The 17,648-nt window shown below is 39.5% G+C and overlaps 1 protein-coding gene across 3 annotated transcripts; it reads left to right on the top strand.

The window, feature by feature from the left end:
• The first annotated feature begins 1,793 nt into the window (after positions 1-1,793).
• MTRF1L (mitochondrial translational release factor 1 like) lies at positions 1,794-16,614 on the top strand. Of its 3 annotated transcripts, none has more exons than XM_027551891.1 (7): positions 1,794-2,015; positions 4,829-4,908; positions 6,769-6,952; positions 7,541-7,704; positions 11,908-12,025; positions 15,035-15,171; positions 15,974-16,614. In XM_027551891.1, the coding sequence occupies exons 3-7, from the start codon at positions 6,856-6,858 to the stop codon at positions 16,172-16,174; spliced, it is 717 nt and encodes a 238-aa protein (XP_027407692.1). In that variant the 5' UTR covers positions 1,794-2,015; positions 4,829-4,908; positions 6,769-6,855; the 3' UTR covers positions 16,175-16,614. The 3 variants fall into 3 exon arrangements, with proteins under 3 accessions (XP_027407692.1, XP_027407689.1, XP_027407691.1); XM_027551888.1 differs by having other exon boundaries at positions 1,805-2,124; XM_027551890.1 differs by lacking the exons at positions 4,829-4,908; positions 6,769-6,952 and having other exon boundaries at positions 1,806-2,124.
• Positions 16,615-17,648: the final 1,034 nt, after the last annotated feature.

Genomic DNA, 17,648 nt, shown 5'->3' with positions numbered 1-17,648 from the left:
GGGAAAATAATTTCTGGCTGGATTCTTTACATTATTTTACAAGGTTATTGCTTATTACATTTTTGCACCTTTGCACCTTTTATAAGTAATGAAGTATGTTCATGAAATGACTTGTTTTAAAAATTCAGCTGAGAGTTCGGAGTCAAGTAGCTCCCCCCAATTCTGTGCTTAAAACAATATTCAAAGTTGAGTTTAGACTTGAGAAATACCTGTTCCTAAAAGAGATGTAGATAACCTCATCAGTCCTGTTCTATACTCGGATTTGAATTTAAGATTCGATTTCAATCACTACTTTAAAGCAAGACAATTTTGTAAAAGTAGTGTGGCTTTAATTCACATACAAAATGAAAGAAGATTTGAGTTAGTGGAAGCTTCTAAGTAGCCAAACATATTTCTGTTTTATATTGTTTGGAGAGTGATCTCATTCCTCTACTTCACTTTGCATTTGTATGTAGAGTACAGAAATGAATACAGCAGAGGCAATGCAAGCGCATTTTATAAGAATTTTATACTTAACAATTTTGATTAGATGACTTAAGTAAGGATGACTGAACCTTGCAGAGGACTCCTGTATTTTTATATTTAAAAAATAAATAAATGAGAAACTTTTTCAGTATGTCAGGTCTCTGTACAGTAAGTAAGCCCTGCTCAAACTAGTTAGGTGGTGAGAGTTCCCCAATTGAGAGTTCAGCTGTAGCGTCCCCAGGCCTCTCTGGGTTGTATTATACTCTCCTATATATTCTTCTTGGAGAAGGAAATGGCAATCCACTCCAGCACTCTTGCCTGGAAAATCCCATGGACGGAGGAGCCTGATAGGCTACAGTCCATGGGGTCGCAAAGAGTCGGACACGACTGAGCGACTTCACTTCATACATTCTTCTGGTGGTCTATGAAGAGGTCTTTAAAAATTCAAAAGCATTACACGAATAAACTTCAGTATTCTGGGCACTAATCCACCGTGTCAAATTGGCGGGCGGGGCCCCCGGAGGCGGGGCTGTCAAGGCTTTGCTTGGCAGTGGTTAGCAGCAAACAGGAAACGAATGGCTCAACGTCTTTAAAAAGTAGCCGACTAACAAGGGATAAGTGAGACTAGGCAGGAGAATCGGTGTGGAAGCAAGTCGTTTAAAGGCTATGTAAATTAAGTGGCAGATAAAGGGCAGGAAAGTAGATTTTGCTAAATCACTCGGTAACTGGTCTTCGAATCCACTTGTCACGTCCCATTAATACGAGCCTTCAGATCAGATCAGATCAGTCGCTCAGTCAGGTCCGACTCTTTGCGACCCCATGAATCGAGCCTTAACCACCGTCGAAAGGAGAAACAGGAGAACGAGAAATGGAAGAGGAGTAAACACACATACACACACTGATGGCCATTCTACAATTCGCCTTTGGGGACGACAGTCCAGACTGACATCTGTACTGTGATCTCAGCTCCTGTAGTTGACACTGTACGGCCCTCCAGCGCGGTACTTGAAAGCTTCACTGAGTACCTGAGAAGCAATCTTGACGTCAGAAAGCGTAATAACAATCTATGCCTTTCCCCTTCCGGCCCAATACTCCCCCCCGGCTCGTTACAGGAGGCGTTTCTGACCTACTCTTTAGAGGAGGAGCCCGAGGTCTCTCAGACCCGCCCCTATCGCTTTTAGCTCTGCATCTCAACTTCCGGCCTCCGCGAATACTACGGCGTTTAATAATGCATGACCGGAAGTTCCCAACCAGGCTTCCTGGAAGCCCCTTTAAACTGGCGCATGAGTTGGGCGGAGCTCGGATAGGCCTCGCCCCTGTGTCCGAGCCGCGCGGTATCGCGAGATTTGCTCTGTCCGGAACTTCCGGGTCTTGTTTGCCATGGTGGTCTGGCTGTAGTTATGCGCCCCAGGTTAGTTTGGAACGTTTTTCGGGGCTTTTGGGCCCGCCGGGGTGTTGTCCCGGCCTGCCGACACCTAAGCTGCAGTAACCTGCCCCTGGAGGAGCTGTTCGCCCGCGGCGGAGCTCTGCGGACCTTCCTCGAGCGCCAGGTAGGCTCTGAAGCCCAGTTTCAGGTCAGGCGGCCTGAGCTGGTGGCGGTGGCCAAACTTCTGAGCGACAAGGAGCAGGAGCTGCAGGAGACCCAGCACCTGCTTCATGGTAAGGGCCTGGCCTAGGGCAGCGGGATTCAGAGCGGAGTCTTGACTCTTCATTTGCCCTTTGCACTAAGCCGCCGGTCACGTCTCCACACACTCTGATTTTGAACTTTTTACTCAGTTGCAGCTCTTTATGGTTTACACCAAAGGTCAAGACATTATTATGTTAGTTCTGGTCCCATCCTCTCCTTGTGCTCTCTTGACAGTGCTGTACGCCCTTTTACAAAACTTAAGTTGACTTTAATTGGTTGCGTATTTAATGGCAGGAGATGAGCTCACCGAAGACAAGGCCCTATTCCTGTTAAGGAGTCGAGAGCATTGTTTCTCAGTGTGGTAGAGCGGCCACCCACAAAAGTGACAGAAAAAATGCGTGCTAAGTAAACCCAGACTGGAACTCTGAGACCTAGAACATGCGGCGGTTTTAACAAGCTTGCCAAGTGATTCTTGCCCATTCGAATCTGGATGGGGCTCAAGTTACTTAATTTGCACAAATTCCTGGGGATGCCTAGTGGCTGGCCTGTGGCCAGCCAAAGGAAAGGTTCTAGAGAGGGTCACAGTCTACTGAAGCAAGAAAATTAATTCTGATACAGCTGATAAGTGAGAACATAAATCAGTAAAGACCTGGGAGAGCAAGGAGAACTTGGAAGGAGAAAGGCTTGTACAAGTATAAAGGCCCAACCTTAGATGATATAATAATAGTTTAACTTTAATCGATCCTTTGCCTCCTCTAGGCTTTGCTTTTCTTTGTCTATTAACTCATCCAGTTCACATAATAAACTATGAAGTAGGTTCTTTTAGCCTCATGCAACAGAAGAGGAACTTGAGATACAAAGAGAACATAGCTCTGCCCAGGTTAAACTACTCTTAAGGAGTAGAGCTTGAATAGGACTGACTCCAAATCTCATGCTCTTAATCACTGCATTCTGCATTAACTGAGGAAGGGGTAGGTTTGGGGAGGCGAGGGGTAGGGGGGAGGGTGGGGTTAACCATTTTGTAAGAGGGCTCAAATACTAACCTGCAAAGTTTGGTTTCATCCTTTTGGCAGAAGGAAGCCAGCAGAAGCTTTTGGGTTGGGAGTGAATAATAGGAATAGCTTTGTTGCTTAGGAACTTTGATGGGAGGCAGTTGAGAAGCAATCTGGAAAAGGACTAAAGATGCCATGGAAGACAGAAGGCTAATGCAACTGTATAGTTGAGACTTAAGGAGAGTCTAAATTAAGTGATTTAAGAGAAGAAGCTGCCCAGAGTGTTAAAGAAAAAAAAAATTAGAAGTATTTTTTTAGGGGAAAATTAAATCAGTTTCATAAGCCAAGCTTCAAGTCCCCGTAGCAGCCACAAAGCCTTAATATAAAAAAAAAAATTATATTCAATACATGTTGAAATTGATAGTGTTTGGGGGACCTGAATTAAATAAAATGAAGTATTTAAGTTAGATTATGTCTACACCCTAGTTCCAGTCTTCTTCATCTTAACTGGAACACTACATTTCAGAACTAATAAGGCCTCTTAGAAGTCATCCAACTCAGATCTTTCATTTACTCTTGAGATTACTGACATTCAGAGACGTTAGGAGAGATGTTCTAAGAGAACCTTAGTGGTTGAACTGGGGCTCTAATTCACTTTTGCTTTTTTTAATGAAGCACATTTTTCCATTTCACCAAATCTCATAACCCATTCTTACCAAAATAATATCCTGCCATGTCACCAACACTCCCTGTATTTGTTTATCTCAATTTGCTGCTGCTGTTATCTCTCATTGAGTTAATCCTTTTTTCCTTTATTCTGCGCATCTCTAAAACAAAAAATTGCTTCTGCATGCTGTTATTTTAATATTTAACCACATAATGTTTTAGGCTGTTATTTTTTGTGAGCTTTTCTCCCCTAGAATAATATAAAGAAACTAAAATGATTGAAAATCCTGCCTTGAGGGCAAGTGTTACATGTTATTCCCAGTTCCCAGCATAATTGGTTCTTAGTAAATGAATAAGACATTCCAGCCAATACAGAGTTTGATCTTTCAACAGAGATAACAAACTGTAATAGCTAATACAATTTCCGCTTCTCTCCGTTTTATAGGTTGCATGTTGTCCATCAGATAGAGGAAAGAGGAGGTATATTTTGTAAGGTAAAAGTGAAAACTAGATGAAATAAGAACTAGAGTAAAGCCTGAAAGAGAAGAAGAGTACTTCTTGTAGGTACTCTGTAGGTACTCTGTGAATATCAGGCAGGGTCTAAATGTTTAGGTGGATACTTTTATATTAAGCGTTTCCTAATAAGACAATAAATAACTTTCTACTTTTTAACTCAGTTTTGGCTTTACTAATGGTGCCTTATTTTCCCCTCTGATCTAACTCACTCAGTGCATTCATTCGTTATTGTAGAGTCTTAAGTCTGAAAACTAAAAGCATATTTGTTAATATGAATAGTTGGGGGAGGAAGAATTATAGAAAAGTTGAGTAGCTTCTTTGTATTTTCCCATAGAGATTATTTTTATTTTTAACTTCTACCCTTCTCATCAGGAAAAAAGTTTTTGTTTTTTAACTGCATGCTCATAAAAACTAGTGCATAAAGTGCTATAAATTAATGACAGTTATTAAAAAAGGGTAATTGTTATATTTCCCTTCAGCAGTGACAAAACTTTTACCTTGAACTCTGTCAGCTATTTAATACTAATTAAGGAAAACTCAACCTGCTGCCTTTTTTTCTTAGACGAAAATGAGGACTTAAGGAAACTTGCCGAAAATGAAATAACTTCATGTGAAAAAGAAATAGCTCAATTAAAGCATCAGGTATGGCATTTGTGCAAAGAATAAAGCATTCTGCTATCACTTCCATTATATTTTACTATAACTTTATAAAAGCAAGTCAAGAACTAATCAGCATGCTAGTATTTACAATTATAAACCTGGTTTTTAAAGCAGAAAAAGCATACTCCCTGTAGCTCCGTTTTTATCATACTAAAAGGATTGTAGAAATCTGAAAGAAAGATGAATGTCACATTAATAGAATTTTCCAAGAAGGCAATGAAATGTTGATAATATGTTTTCTCTCTTTTGTTTTTTAAGAGAGGTGAGGGTGGGGGTAGACATGAGTAGAAGAGACTGTGGAGCAATGGTAGGTGGAAGCAGGAATATTTCTTTATCTTTTTGTCTTTGACACTCTTATAGAGTGCCAGCCTGGACTAGGCCCCTTAGGATTTTGAAAACAGAATTGCATTTATATCTAAGAGTATTGGCTTTATATCTAGGAGAACTGCAAAAGAACATATTAAGTTAGATGAAAAATCATGAAATTAGATCCATTGTTAATTCTGTAAAGCAGAGCTTTAAGGTTTACAGCAGTTATCTCTAGAAATATAAGTGAAAGAACATGATAAAGTGAGGACGGAGCTTGGAACTGGGATGCTTAACATAGAAATTCTCTCTCTTTACCTAAGTGTGGAACTTAACCAAAAATTAATTTCCGCACCACCTACTCTAGAAGAAAAGTTCCACAATAAATTGAAAAGCTTCAGGTAACTTGGCTTCTACTCTATAAACTTTCTGTGAGGTAGAAGAATGCGTGTATTAACGGTTTCTATTTGTTGGCTAGTAATTCACAGGTGTAAATTGCGTCGTGCTAGTTCAGGATGTGAATGGGCACATTCTTTTGGCACAGGCTAGAGCTACGGGAAAGCAGGAGAACAAGGCCAGCTCCTGGCCAGCACACCTTGGCGATGCTTCAGAACTCAGGGAGACTTGGGTTCAAGTTCTAGCCCTTCCACTTTCTAGTTGTAGGGTATTGGCCAACTAGGGTTAAACTTATTAGTTAAGTTAAACTTGAGAAACTTAGTTTTCACATCTTAAGGTGGAGCTGTTAATAGTACCTGCCCAAGATGTATTAAGAATTAAAATACATAAAGTCCTTAGCAGAGTGCCTCTCTATTAAAGAACCATTTTTATAAATGTTGGCGGCTTTTCTTTCTTGATCCACCTCATCTGAGAAGTCTGTCTTCTATTGTGTCTGTGTCTAACACACACTGAAGTGTGAAACATACAATTTTAGTGGAAGGAAGACTGACTTAGGCACAAGGATCTGAGTTCCAGTAACTGACACTTTGCTTTTTAATTCATCATTGCACTCTGTTAATCTCATTTTCTTTGACTTGTAAAATGAGAGTATTGGACCAGATCATCTCTTAAGAGCCTCTCCAGTTCCAAAATTGCAAATGTCTCTTCCATATTAAAGAAGCTTAGGAAAAATACAAATGCAATCTGAGTGTTCTTTTCCTGCCATAGTAGGCTATAAATCTCCAAGGATTGCTTCTTATGCTTGCTACACACAATACAGTATCCTTTTCACAGCAAGGACTTAATCATTAACTGAATAGAGAACTAATATACATGAACACCAAAAAGAAATAAACTTGTAAGTTTTAGCTGAACCTTATAGCATTTGTAATGTAGTTATAACATTAATATTTTTAGAAGTTATGCATTGTATGGTCTAGTTGGCAAGATGGTTGAATAGTAATCAGCAATATTAAGGTATTTGCTTAGAGAAACTTTTTTAAGTAAATTAAATATTTAAAATTCTATATCTAATCACTGAGCTCTTTTTCAAATATTTTAAATCTTAATTATAGGAGGGGTGATATTTTTTATTTGCAGATTATCTTACTTTTGGTTCCCTCAGAAGAAACAGATAAAAATGATTTGATCCTGGAGGTAACTGCAGGAGTTGGGGGTCAGGAGGCAATGTTGTTTACCTCAGAGATATTTGATATGTATCAGCAGTATGCTGCATTTAAAAGATGGCATTTTGAAACCCTGGAATATTTTCCAAGTGAAATAGGTCAGTAAACTGTTTGGTTTGTTTTGAGAAAAGCATAGATTTTATTTATTTATGTGTATTTTAGGGAAAAGGGTTGGAAAGACCATGATTAAGCTTTATAATTTTTGTGTAAGGAGGATTAAGTAGTTTTATGCTTATCATTTACTTAATAATTGTTGCTGTTCAGTTGCTAAGTCGTGTCCAACTCTTTGCGACCCCATGAACTGCAGCATGCCAGTCTTCCCTGACCTTCACTATCTCCCAGAGTTTGCTCAAACTTAATAATGTTGAATGCAGAAATATTACCAGTTTTGAAATGGCCTATAAAATACTTGTCATTCAGTGGCTAATGGTTTTTTATAAGTAGTCCTTCAGGGTGTTACTGAGTCAGTTTATTGACACCATAAATGCTTTATGTTTAATAATTATAAACAATAAAGATACTAAAACACTGAATATCATAGACTTGCTAAAGGCTTTCAATGTTTCACAGTTGATGTGTTTATATAAGTTTGTAGCTCTTTTAATTATATTTAAAGATGGTAGAAGTGATGGTCAGCTATTTATAATTGGCAGGAATAACAAATGTCTTTCACCAATGTTTTCAAGGTGGCCTTAGACATGCATCTGCCAGCATTGGGGGTTCAGAAGCCTATAAGCACATGAAGTTTGAAGGAGGTGTGCACAGAGTCCAGAGAGTGCCCAAGACAGAGAAGCAAGGCCGCATCCACACCAGCACCATGACTGTAGCCATCCTACCCCAGCCCACTGAGGTGAGGCACCATAGCCCCGCTCCCGGGAGTCCTAGCCCAGCACAGCGCCTTGCCCCCAAGTAACACTCACCTCACTGAACTGAGTATCTCCTTTTCTTATTTGACTGTCATCTTGTCTTTGAATTCATTTTTCAAATATATTATCGCAGTCCAATAGATATGATTTTAACAATAAATGATAAGAATTAAGGATATATAAGTGAACTTAAGGGCTTCCCTAGTGGTTCAGTGGTAAAGAACCCACCTGCCAATGCTGGAGATGTGGGTTCAATTCCTGGATTGGAAAGATCCCCTGGAGAAGGAAATGGCAACCCACTCCTGTATTCTTGCCTGGGAAATCCCATGGACAGAGGAGCTGGGAGGGCTGCAGTCCACGGGGTTGCAAGTTGAACACGTTCAGTTCAGTTGCTCAGTCGTGTCCGACTCTTCGCGACCCCATGGACTACAGCATGCCAGGTTTCCCTGTCCATCACCAACTCCCGGAGATTACTCAAACTCATGTCCATTGAGTTGATGATACCATCCAACCATCTCATCCTCTGTCGTCCCTTCTCCTCCTGCCTTCCATCTTTCCCAGCATCAGTGTCTTTTCAAATGAGTCAGTTCTTTGCATCAGGTGGCCAAAGGATTGGAGCTTCAGCTTCAACATCTGTCCTTCCAATGAATATTCAGGACTGATTTCCTTTAGGATTGACTGGTTGGATCTCCTTGCAGTCCAGGGGACTCTCAAGAGTCTTCTCCAACACCATTGTTCAGAAAAAGCATCAATTCTTCAGTGCTCGGCTTTCTTTATAGTTCAACTCTCACATCCATACATGACTACTGGAAAAACCATAGCTTTGACTAGATGGACCTTTGTTGGCCAGGTAATGTCTCTGCTTTTTAATATGCTGTCTAGGTTGGTCATAGCTTTTCTACCAAGGAGCAAGTGTCTTTTAAATTCATGGCTGCACTTGCCATCTGCAGTAATTTTGGAGCCAAAAAAAATAAAGTCTGTCACTGTTTCCATTGTTCCCCATCTAATTTGCTATGAAGTGATGGGACTGGATGCCATGATAATAGTTTTCTGAATGTTGAGTTTTAAGTCAACTTTTTCACTCTCCTCTTTCACTTTCATCGAGAGGCTCTTTATCTTTAGTTCTTCACTTTCTCCCATAAGGGTGGTGTCATCTGCATATCTGAGGTTATTGATATTTCTCCCAGCAATCTTGATTCCAGCTTGTGTTTCATCCAGCCTGGCATTTCCCATGATGTACTCTGCATGGAAGTTAAATAAGCAGGGTGACAGTATAGAGCCTTGACATACTCCTTTCCCTAGTTGGAACCAGTCTGTTGTTCCATGTCCAGTTCTAACTATTTCTTCTTGACCTGCATTTAGATTTCTCAGGAGGCAAGTCAGGTGGTCTGGTGTTCCCATCTCTTTCAGAATTTTCCATAGTTTATTGTGATCCACACAACCAAAGCTTTTGGCGTAGTCAATAAAGCAGAAGTAGATGTCTTTCTGGAACTCTTTTGCTTTTTCGATGATCCAGCGGATGTTGGCAATTTGATCTCTGGTTCCTCTGCCTTTTCTAAATCCAGCTTGAACATCTGGAAGTTCACGGTTCACGTACTGTTGAAGCCTGACTTGGAGAATTTTGAGCATTACTTTGCTAGCATGTGAGATGAGTGCAATTGTGCCATAGTTTGAGCATTGTTTGGCATTGCCTTTCTTTGGAATTGGAATGAAAACTGACCTTTTCCAGTCCTGCAGCCACTGCTGAGTTTTTCAAATTTGCTGGCATATTGAGTGAAGCACTTTCACAGCATCATCTTTTAGGATTTGAAATAGCTGAACTGGAATTCCATCACCTCCACTAGCTTTGTTCATAATGATGCTTCCTAAGGCCCACTTGACTGCACGTTCCAGGATGTCTGACTCTAGGTGAGTGATCACACCATCATGGTTATCTGGGTCATCAAAATCTTTTTTGTATAGTTCTTCTATGTATTCTTGCCTCCTCGTCTTAATATCTTCTGCTTCTGTTAGTCCATACCATTTCTGTCTTTTATTGTGTCCATCTTTGCATGACTTGGTGACTAAACAACAACAAAGTCATATGATGTTGCATTGTCTATTTTTCTCCACTGCTAAGCTTACAGCAGGTATTTTGAGACCATATAAAGGAGAAACAATATTAAATAGAGTTTACGAGCTGCTTGCCTTTATGGCGACTCGCTTTGTGTGACTTGTTCCCAGAATATCAATAGCAAGAATCCTGTTTTAATAAAGGGTAACTACTTTACAGAATTGTGAGTTTATAATCCAGTCATATTAAAATAGTAACATCGCTACATTGTACACAATGAGTATACTTTATTTTCACCAGCAAATTCTCAGTCTATATATTTTTAAGTAGCTTAGTTGGGGAGTTATATTTTGCTTACATCACTTACACTGAAAAGTGATGGGAAATTTGTAACTTCTTTTTTAGAATGAAATAAGCACGTGAGAAGGAAGCTTGAGGATTTCTGTTTATTACTTTTTAGAAAGTCTGTATTACTGTCTAATAGGGTACATGGAGTTCCTTTCTTTAGTCTAATTTCTGTAGGAAATCTAGGTGAGGAACAGGATAGTTAAGGGAGAGAGGGAAGCAGGATAAATAGTAAAAGCAACCCTTGATACTAGTCACTTTGGCTTAAGCATCTTGGAGATAGAGATTTTCAGGAAAAGATGGAGACTGAGGTCCATGTATCATCTCATTTAATTCTTCCTAGCAACAGTAATGGCACCCCACTCCAGTACTCTTGCCTGGAAAATCCCATGGATGGAGGAGCCTGGTGGGCCACAGTCCATGCGGTCGCTAAGAGTCGGACACGACTGAGCGACTTCACTTTCACTTTTCACTCTCATGCATTGGAGAAGGAAATGGCAACCCACTCCAGTGTTCTTGCCTGGAGAATCCCAGGGACGGGGAAGCCTGGTGGGCTGCCGTCTGTGGGGTCGCACAGAGTTGGACACGACTGAAGCGACTTAGCAGCAGCAGCAACAGTAAAGACAAAGAAGGCAATGGCACCCCATTCCAGTACTCTTGCCTGGAAAATCCCATGGACGGAGGAGCCTGGTAGGCTGCAGTCCATGGGGTTGCTAAGAGTCAGACACGACTGAGCGACTTCACTTTGACTTTTCACTTTCATGCATTGGAGAAGGAAATGGCAACCCACTCCAGTGTTCTTGCCTGGAGAATCCCAGGGACGGGTGAGCCTGGTGGGCTGCCGTCTATGGGGTCACACAGGGTCGGACACGACTGAAGTGACTTAGCAGCAGCAGCAGCAACAGTTAAGAGCTACATAGGGAGACCTAGAAGGCCTGTGAATGATAAGATGCCTGCTGCTAGAGTTGTGGACATCTCACAGAGTGGGTATAGTTCATGCAAGAGCTTTTTAAATGCAGTGCTTTGGATGGTGACTGCCAGGACAGAGCATTATGCTGATATCAGATCCAGTGTATTTGTGAATTGAATCTGTATCCTTGACTTCTTGGTATTAGCCATTTCCATTCATCTCTGCTCTGCCTCTAAGTATGTTTAAGTCCTCCTGTATTTAATATGAAACAAAATAAAACCTTCCTGTAGTGTTTTAGCATCTTTTTTTTTTCCTCCACTAAAGTCTTTTTGAACTCAGAAATCATTTTAGTGATTATATTCACATTTCTATTAATAGCTGAGATCTGCCATTGGTAATAAGAGGGTAGTTTACAGAGAAGTCTAGTTTTTGAGGATTAGGGAGGTTTTGTTTTTATTTTGCATTATATTTTGATACTTATCCACTGTGTGCATGCTAAGACACTTTAGTCGCTTTGTGACCCTGTGGACTGTAGCCCATCAGGCTCCTCTGTCCATGGGATTCTCCAGGCAAGAATACTGGATTGTGTTACCATTTCCTTCTCCAGGGGATCTTCCTGTCCCAGGGATTGAACCTGCGTCTCTTATGTCTCCTGCACTGGCAGGCGGCTTTACCACTAGTGCCACCTGGTAAGCCCCACTCTTCAAATAAGACAAGTCTTTAAAAAAATGGTATCCTTCCAATTATTTTCTCTTCTTAAAATTAAACCTTCCAAATCTTATACAAATATTTTTTATGACATGCATTTTTATAAATAATGCTCTTTGAACAGATCACACATGTAATTTTCAAAACTCCCAACTTTTCTCTTACGTATAGATTAACCTGGTGATTAATCCTAAGGATTTGAGGATTGATACTAAGCGAGCCAGTGGAGCCGGGGGGCAGCATGTGAACACCACAGACAGTGCTGTCCGGATCGTTCATCTCCCAACGGGTGCGTGGTTCCTTCTTCAACATAAAAATCAAACTCTGAATGACTTTTCCTCTGAAACAGATCTTCAGTTACCAGCAACGTATAGGCTACTAGGAACTGTTTATTTTCAACACTTGATTTATCTAGATTCCTTAGCTGAAACTCTGTAGGATAATTACAAAGGCAGGAAGAGGGAAAGATCCGTGCCCAGGAAATTTCCACATTAGTGATTATATCACTAATTATAAAAAGAATCCTCACAGTGAAGTAATATCATGGGTGATCCCTTATAAGAAAATGCTCTAAATCACCAGTTTTTAGTGTTTTTTGGAGAGAGGAGAAAATGAATTCCTTTGAGAAAATGAAAACTTGGACCGTTTACCCAGAAACATGCTTATATGCAAAGTTTTGCATGCAATTTCAGGGGCTTCTTTCCGTTAAGTCCATCTGCAGACATCTGGGGGTTCTGTCCTGATTATAGTGTTAGGCAGTGGAGCTGTAATTTTTCTTAAGTCTTTAGAATTGTGTTAGATAGAACTACATGTGTTTTTACAAGTGTTGCTCCAGTGACTTACATGTGAAAAAGAGCACAAGGATAGGAAACCTCAATCTTCCTATAAATGATCTCAGATAGGCATAATTCCCATGGTTGGTAGTGCTTGCTGGGAGTGTTGGGTTGATTTTTTCTCTTTTTTTTTAAATGAGAAAATTCTCATGTTAAACTTTAAGATGATGTTTTATGTAACACATAGTATATAAACAGGAATAAAAATATTAATAGTGATTATCTCTGGTAATAACATTAACTTTTATAGTTCAGTTTGTATAATGAGTAGTTACTACTTTTTGAAAAAAATTGTGGTGACTAGGTAAAAGTACCAGAAAATAATCCATATTAAATGACTAATGCTTACTCTTCAGTATGTATGCTTTCAGTATATAAATATTTTGAGCTGTAAGTCCAATTTTCAGTTTTCTAATAACTGTAAAATTATCTGTTCTGTGTATCGGATCAGATCAGTCGCTCAGTCATGTCCGACTCTTTGAGACCCCATGAATCGAAGCACGCCAGGCCTCCCTGTCCATCACCAACTCCCAGAGTTCACTGAGACTCACGTCCATCGAGTCAGTGATGCCATCCAGCCATCTCATCCTCTGTCGTCACCTTCTCCTCCTGCCCCCAATCCCTCTCAGCATCAGAGTCTTTTCCAATGAGTCAACTCTTCGCATGAGGTGGCCAAAGCACTGGAGTTTCAGCTTTAGCATCAGTCCTTCGAAAGAAATCCCAGGGCTGATCTCTTTCAGAATGGACTGGTTGGATCTCCTTGCAGTCCAAGGGACTCTCAAGAGTCTTCTCCAACACCACAGTTCAAAAGCATCAATTCTTTGGCACTCAGCCTTCTTCACAGTCCAACTCTCACATCCATACATGACCACTGGAAAAACCATAGCCTTGACTAGATGGATGTTTGTTGGCAAAGTAATGTCTCTGCTTTTGAATATGCTATCTAGGTTGGTCATAACTTTCCTTCCAAGGAGTAAGCGTCTATTAATTTCATGGCTGCAGTCACCATCTGCAGTGATTTTGGAGCCCAGAAAAATAAAGTCTGACACTGTCTCCACTGTTTCCCCATCTATTTCCCATGAAGTGGTGGGACCGGATGCCATGATCTTCGTTTTCTGAATGTTGAGCTTTAAGCCAACTTTTTCACTCTCCACTTTCACTTTCATCAAGAGGCTTTTGAGTTCCTCTTCACTTTCTGCCATAAGGGTGGTGTCATCTGCATATCTGAGGTTATTGATATTTCTCCCGGCAATCTTGATTCCAGCTTGTGTTTCTTCCAGTCCAGCATTTCTCATGATTTACTCTGCATATAAGTTAAATAAACAGGGTGGCAGTATACAGCCTTGACGAACTTTTCCTATTTGGAACCAGTCTGTTGTTCCATGTCCAGTTCTAACTGTTGCTTCCTGAACTGCATACAAATTTCTCAAGAGGCAGATCAGGTGGTCTGGTATTCCCATCTCTTTCAGAATTTTCCACAGTTTATTGTGATCCACACAGTCAAAGGCTTTGGCATAGTCAATAAAGCAGAAATAGATGTTTTTCTGGAACTCTCTTGCTTTTTCCATGATCCAGCAGATGTTGGCAATTTGATGTCTGGTTCCTCTGCCTTTTCTAAAACCAGCTTGAACATCAGGAAGTTCACGGTTCACATATTGCTGAAGCCTGGCTTGGAGAATTTTGAGCATTACTTTACTAGCGTGTGAGATGAGTGCAATTGTGCGGTAGTTTGAGCATTCTTTGGCATTACCTTTCTTTGGGATTGGAATGAAAACTGACCTTTTCCAGTCCTGTGGCCACTGCTGAGTTTTCCAAATTTGCTGGCATATTGCATGCAGCACTTTCACAGCATCATCTTTCAGGATTTGGAATAGCTCGACTGGAATTCCATCACCTCCACTAGCTTTGTTCGTAGTGATGCTTTCTAAGGCCCACTTGACTTCACATTCCAGGATGTCTGGCTCTAGGTCAGTGATCACACCATTGTGTTTATCTGGATCGTGAAGATCTTTTTTGTTCAGTTCTTCTGTGTATTCTTGCCATCTCTTCTTAATATCTTCTGCTTCTGTTAGGTCCATACCATTTCTTTCCTTTATTGAGCTCATCTTTGCATGAAATCTTCCTTTGGTATCTCTGATTTTCTTGAAGAGATCCCTAGTCTTTCCCATTCTGTTGTTTTCCTCTATTTCTTTGCATTGATTGCTGAAGAAGGCTTTCTTATCTCTTCTTGCTATTCTTTGGAACTCTGCATTCAGATGTTTATATCTTTGCTTTTCTCCTTTGCTTTTCACTTCTCTTCTTTTCACAGCTATTTGTAAGGCCTCCCCAGACAGCCATTTTCCTTTTTTAATATTAGAGTCTTATTTTTTCCCTTCATAAAGGAAGAAGGAAAAGGAGTATTCCTTGATAATACGTGAAGAAGATGTTTCTATTAAAACTCTTTTAATTCTCATAACACTATTCAGGTATTGTTTCCGAATGCCAGCAAGAAAGATCTCAACTGAAAAATAAAGAAATGGCTATGAAAAAGTTACGTGCAAAACTGTACAGCCTGCAGCTAGAAGAAGAAACAAGTAAACGATACAATGCTAGAAAGATTCAGGTAAAACTGAATTTTTTAAATGCTTTGAAAAGATAAAAATAGTTTTAGATTACCCAGTTTTAATATGTGTTAAAATTATTTCATTGTATTTGTCAAAGTTAAAGTATAATTCATGTCATTGAACCAAGGGCTTGTTTTATAGTAATCTTATTACACATTTATACTGTTTTTGTATTCAAAAGTATCTTTCTCAGGATTTTCAGCAAAGTTATCTTAGGAAGATATACCGAATTCCCATTCATTTTGAATCCTTTTAAAATTATGGAAGAAAGTTGGAAAGGACATTGAACTTACCTTCTTCCTGTTTGGCAGTTGATTTTATAATTACAGAGCCCTTCTATTAACTCCTTTATTATGGAGAATTGATCACTTTGTCATCACTGATGATAACCAGATCAATTCACAGAGATTATATATATTTAGCTACCATTTTTGGATATCAACTCTGTGCCAGGCTGTATGTGTACATTATCAGTGTTAGTAGGTATTATCTGTATTTTATAAATGGGGAAACTAAAGTTTAAAGTTGAAGTAAATTACTTGAAGTTATAAAGTAAAAAAAAATGGCAGAGAGGATTCAAAATTCAAGTACTAAGCTGTCTGACTTTTCAAGCCTATGTTCTTTTTTCTGTATCAAGTGCCCATGTTAAATTTGAGAATTCAAAATGTTTAAAATATGGTTTTTAACATTGTGTTTCAAATTATAAACCAAGAGCTTAATCTCTAGGTAAATTAACTTTGTAGGTTTAGTTGCCCTGATTTTAACTATCTTGTATTCTTTTTTTTTTCTTTTAATATGTAGATTGGCACAAAAGGAAGGTCAGAGAAAATAAGAACATATAATTTTCCACAGAACCGAGTCACAGATCACAGAATAAACAAGTCACTTCATGATCTTGAAACTTTTATGCAAGGAGAGTACCTACTGGATGAACTTGTACAGTCATTGAAGGACTATGCTAATTATGAATCTTTAGTAGAAATTATTGCCAAAGAAGTTTAAGTTGATTTGTTACTAAAGATTTGTATAGCTTATGAAAATTCTGTTATAGCAAATCAGGTTGTGTATATACAGTATTCTCTTGAAACACATGAGTTAACACAGTTGAGAATAACATTTTTAATAAACAGCTAACTTATATATGTCTCTGAACGTATTAAGTGAAAAAACATATAATCATGACTCTGGCTGAATATTTTGAACTCTTCCTTACAAGAAGTAGACAAAAGAGAATAGTCCTTTGTTTTATGTAAAGTATTTAATGAATGATCAGAAATTTGGTTTGACTCTCAAGGGAAAACATGAAATGATAAGACTGACTTCAGAGGATGGAGGCCTGAGAGGGAAGGAAAGCCCAGGAACGTCTACTTGAGGCTGCACAGCTGTCAAAGACCTCTTGGTATTCAGAGCAACACCAATAAATCATGTGCTTGATAAACAGACCCTCACTGTTCTCCCATGGTGTGTGTGCTCCTTCACTTCAAAAAGTATTAATAAATCCAACCTGTAACTACAGAAAAGAAATAGGACATGACAGTTAGCCTATAAAAAAGTGAGAGAAGCTGGAAATGCTGGCTCAAGAATATTCTGAAAACATAAACTCCAGGATGACAATTATGAAGAGCTCTACCTAGTAGATAATGAATAAATGTTAAATTTATGGTAGTTAGAACAAGTTAGGATTTCCAGAGGAGGAAAAGCAATTTCACTATTAAGGTTATATGATTTATAGGTTAGAGAACTAGGAGACATTTAGTTAACTCTCAGAATTGCACATTTTTCCGTATTTGTTAAAATCAATAGTTGTCTGAATTTTTATGGACATATGTATGACACCTTGTCATACATATGACATTCATTCAAACCTACATTATTGTCAGGTAACTGTTTCCTCTTAAGTCAACATTTGTTAGCCAGATGTCCTTTAGAGTTCCAGCATGTGCTAAATTTCAGAGTAATTTTATGTTGGTAGCTTCTTTCTGCTGTAAAAGGGAAGTGTGCTGCTGCTGCTAAGTCGCTTCAGTCGTGTCCAACTCTGTGTGACCCCATAGACTGCCACCAGGCTCCCCTGTCCCTGGGATTCTCCAAGCAAGAACACTGGAGTGGGTTTCCATTTCCTTCTCCAATGCATGAAAGTGAAAAGTGGAAGTGAAGTCGTTTAGTCGTGCCCGACTCTTTGTGACCCCATGGACTTCAGCCTACCAGGCTCCTCCGTCCATGGGATTTTCCATGCAAGAGTACTGGAGTGGGATGCCATTGCCTTCTCCAGAAAAACCATTAAAGACAGTTAAGAATTTAAGCTAGCCAAAGGTTACCAAATACATCAGAGAGTTTTATTTTGAAAAGTACCCCTCTCCCCCAGAATGTTCTGCTCATGAGAGGCATTCTGTTCTGCCTTCACAAGAACAGCTGATGAATGCCCCTTTTAGTGACCTAGGCAACCAAGATTACAGCAAGACATGTTCCTACAACAATA

The sequence above is a fragment of the Bos indicus x Bos taurus genome, chromosome 9, assembly GCF_003369695.1.
Source record: "Bos indicus x Bos taurus breed Angus x Brahman F1 hybrid chromosome 9, Bos_hybrid_MaternalHap_v2.0, whole genome shotgun sequence".
Lineage (NCBI taxonomy): Eukaryota > Metazoa > Chordata > Mammalia > Artiodactyla > Bovidae > Bos > Bos indicus x Bos taurus.
This window is presented reverse-complemented; position numbering and strand designations above follow the sequence as displayed.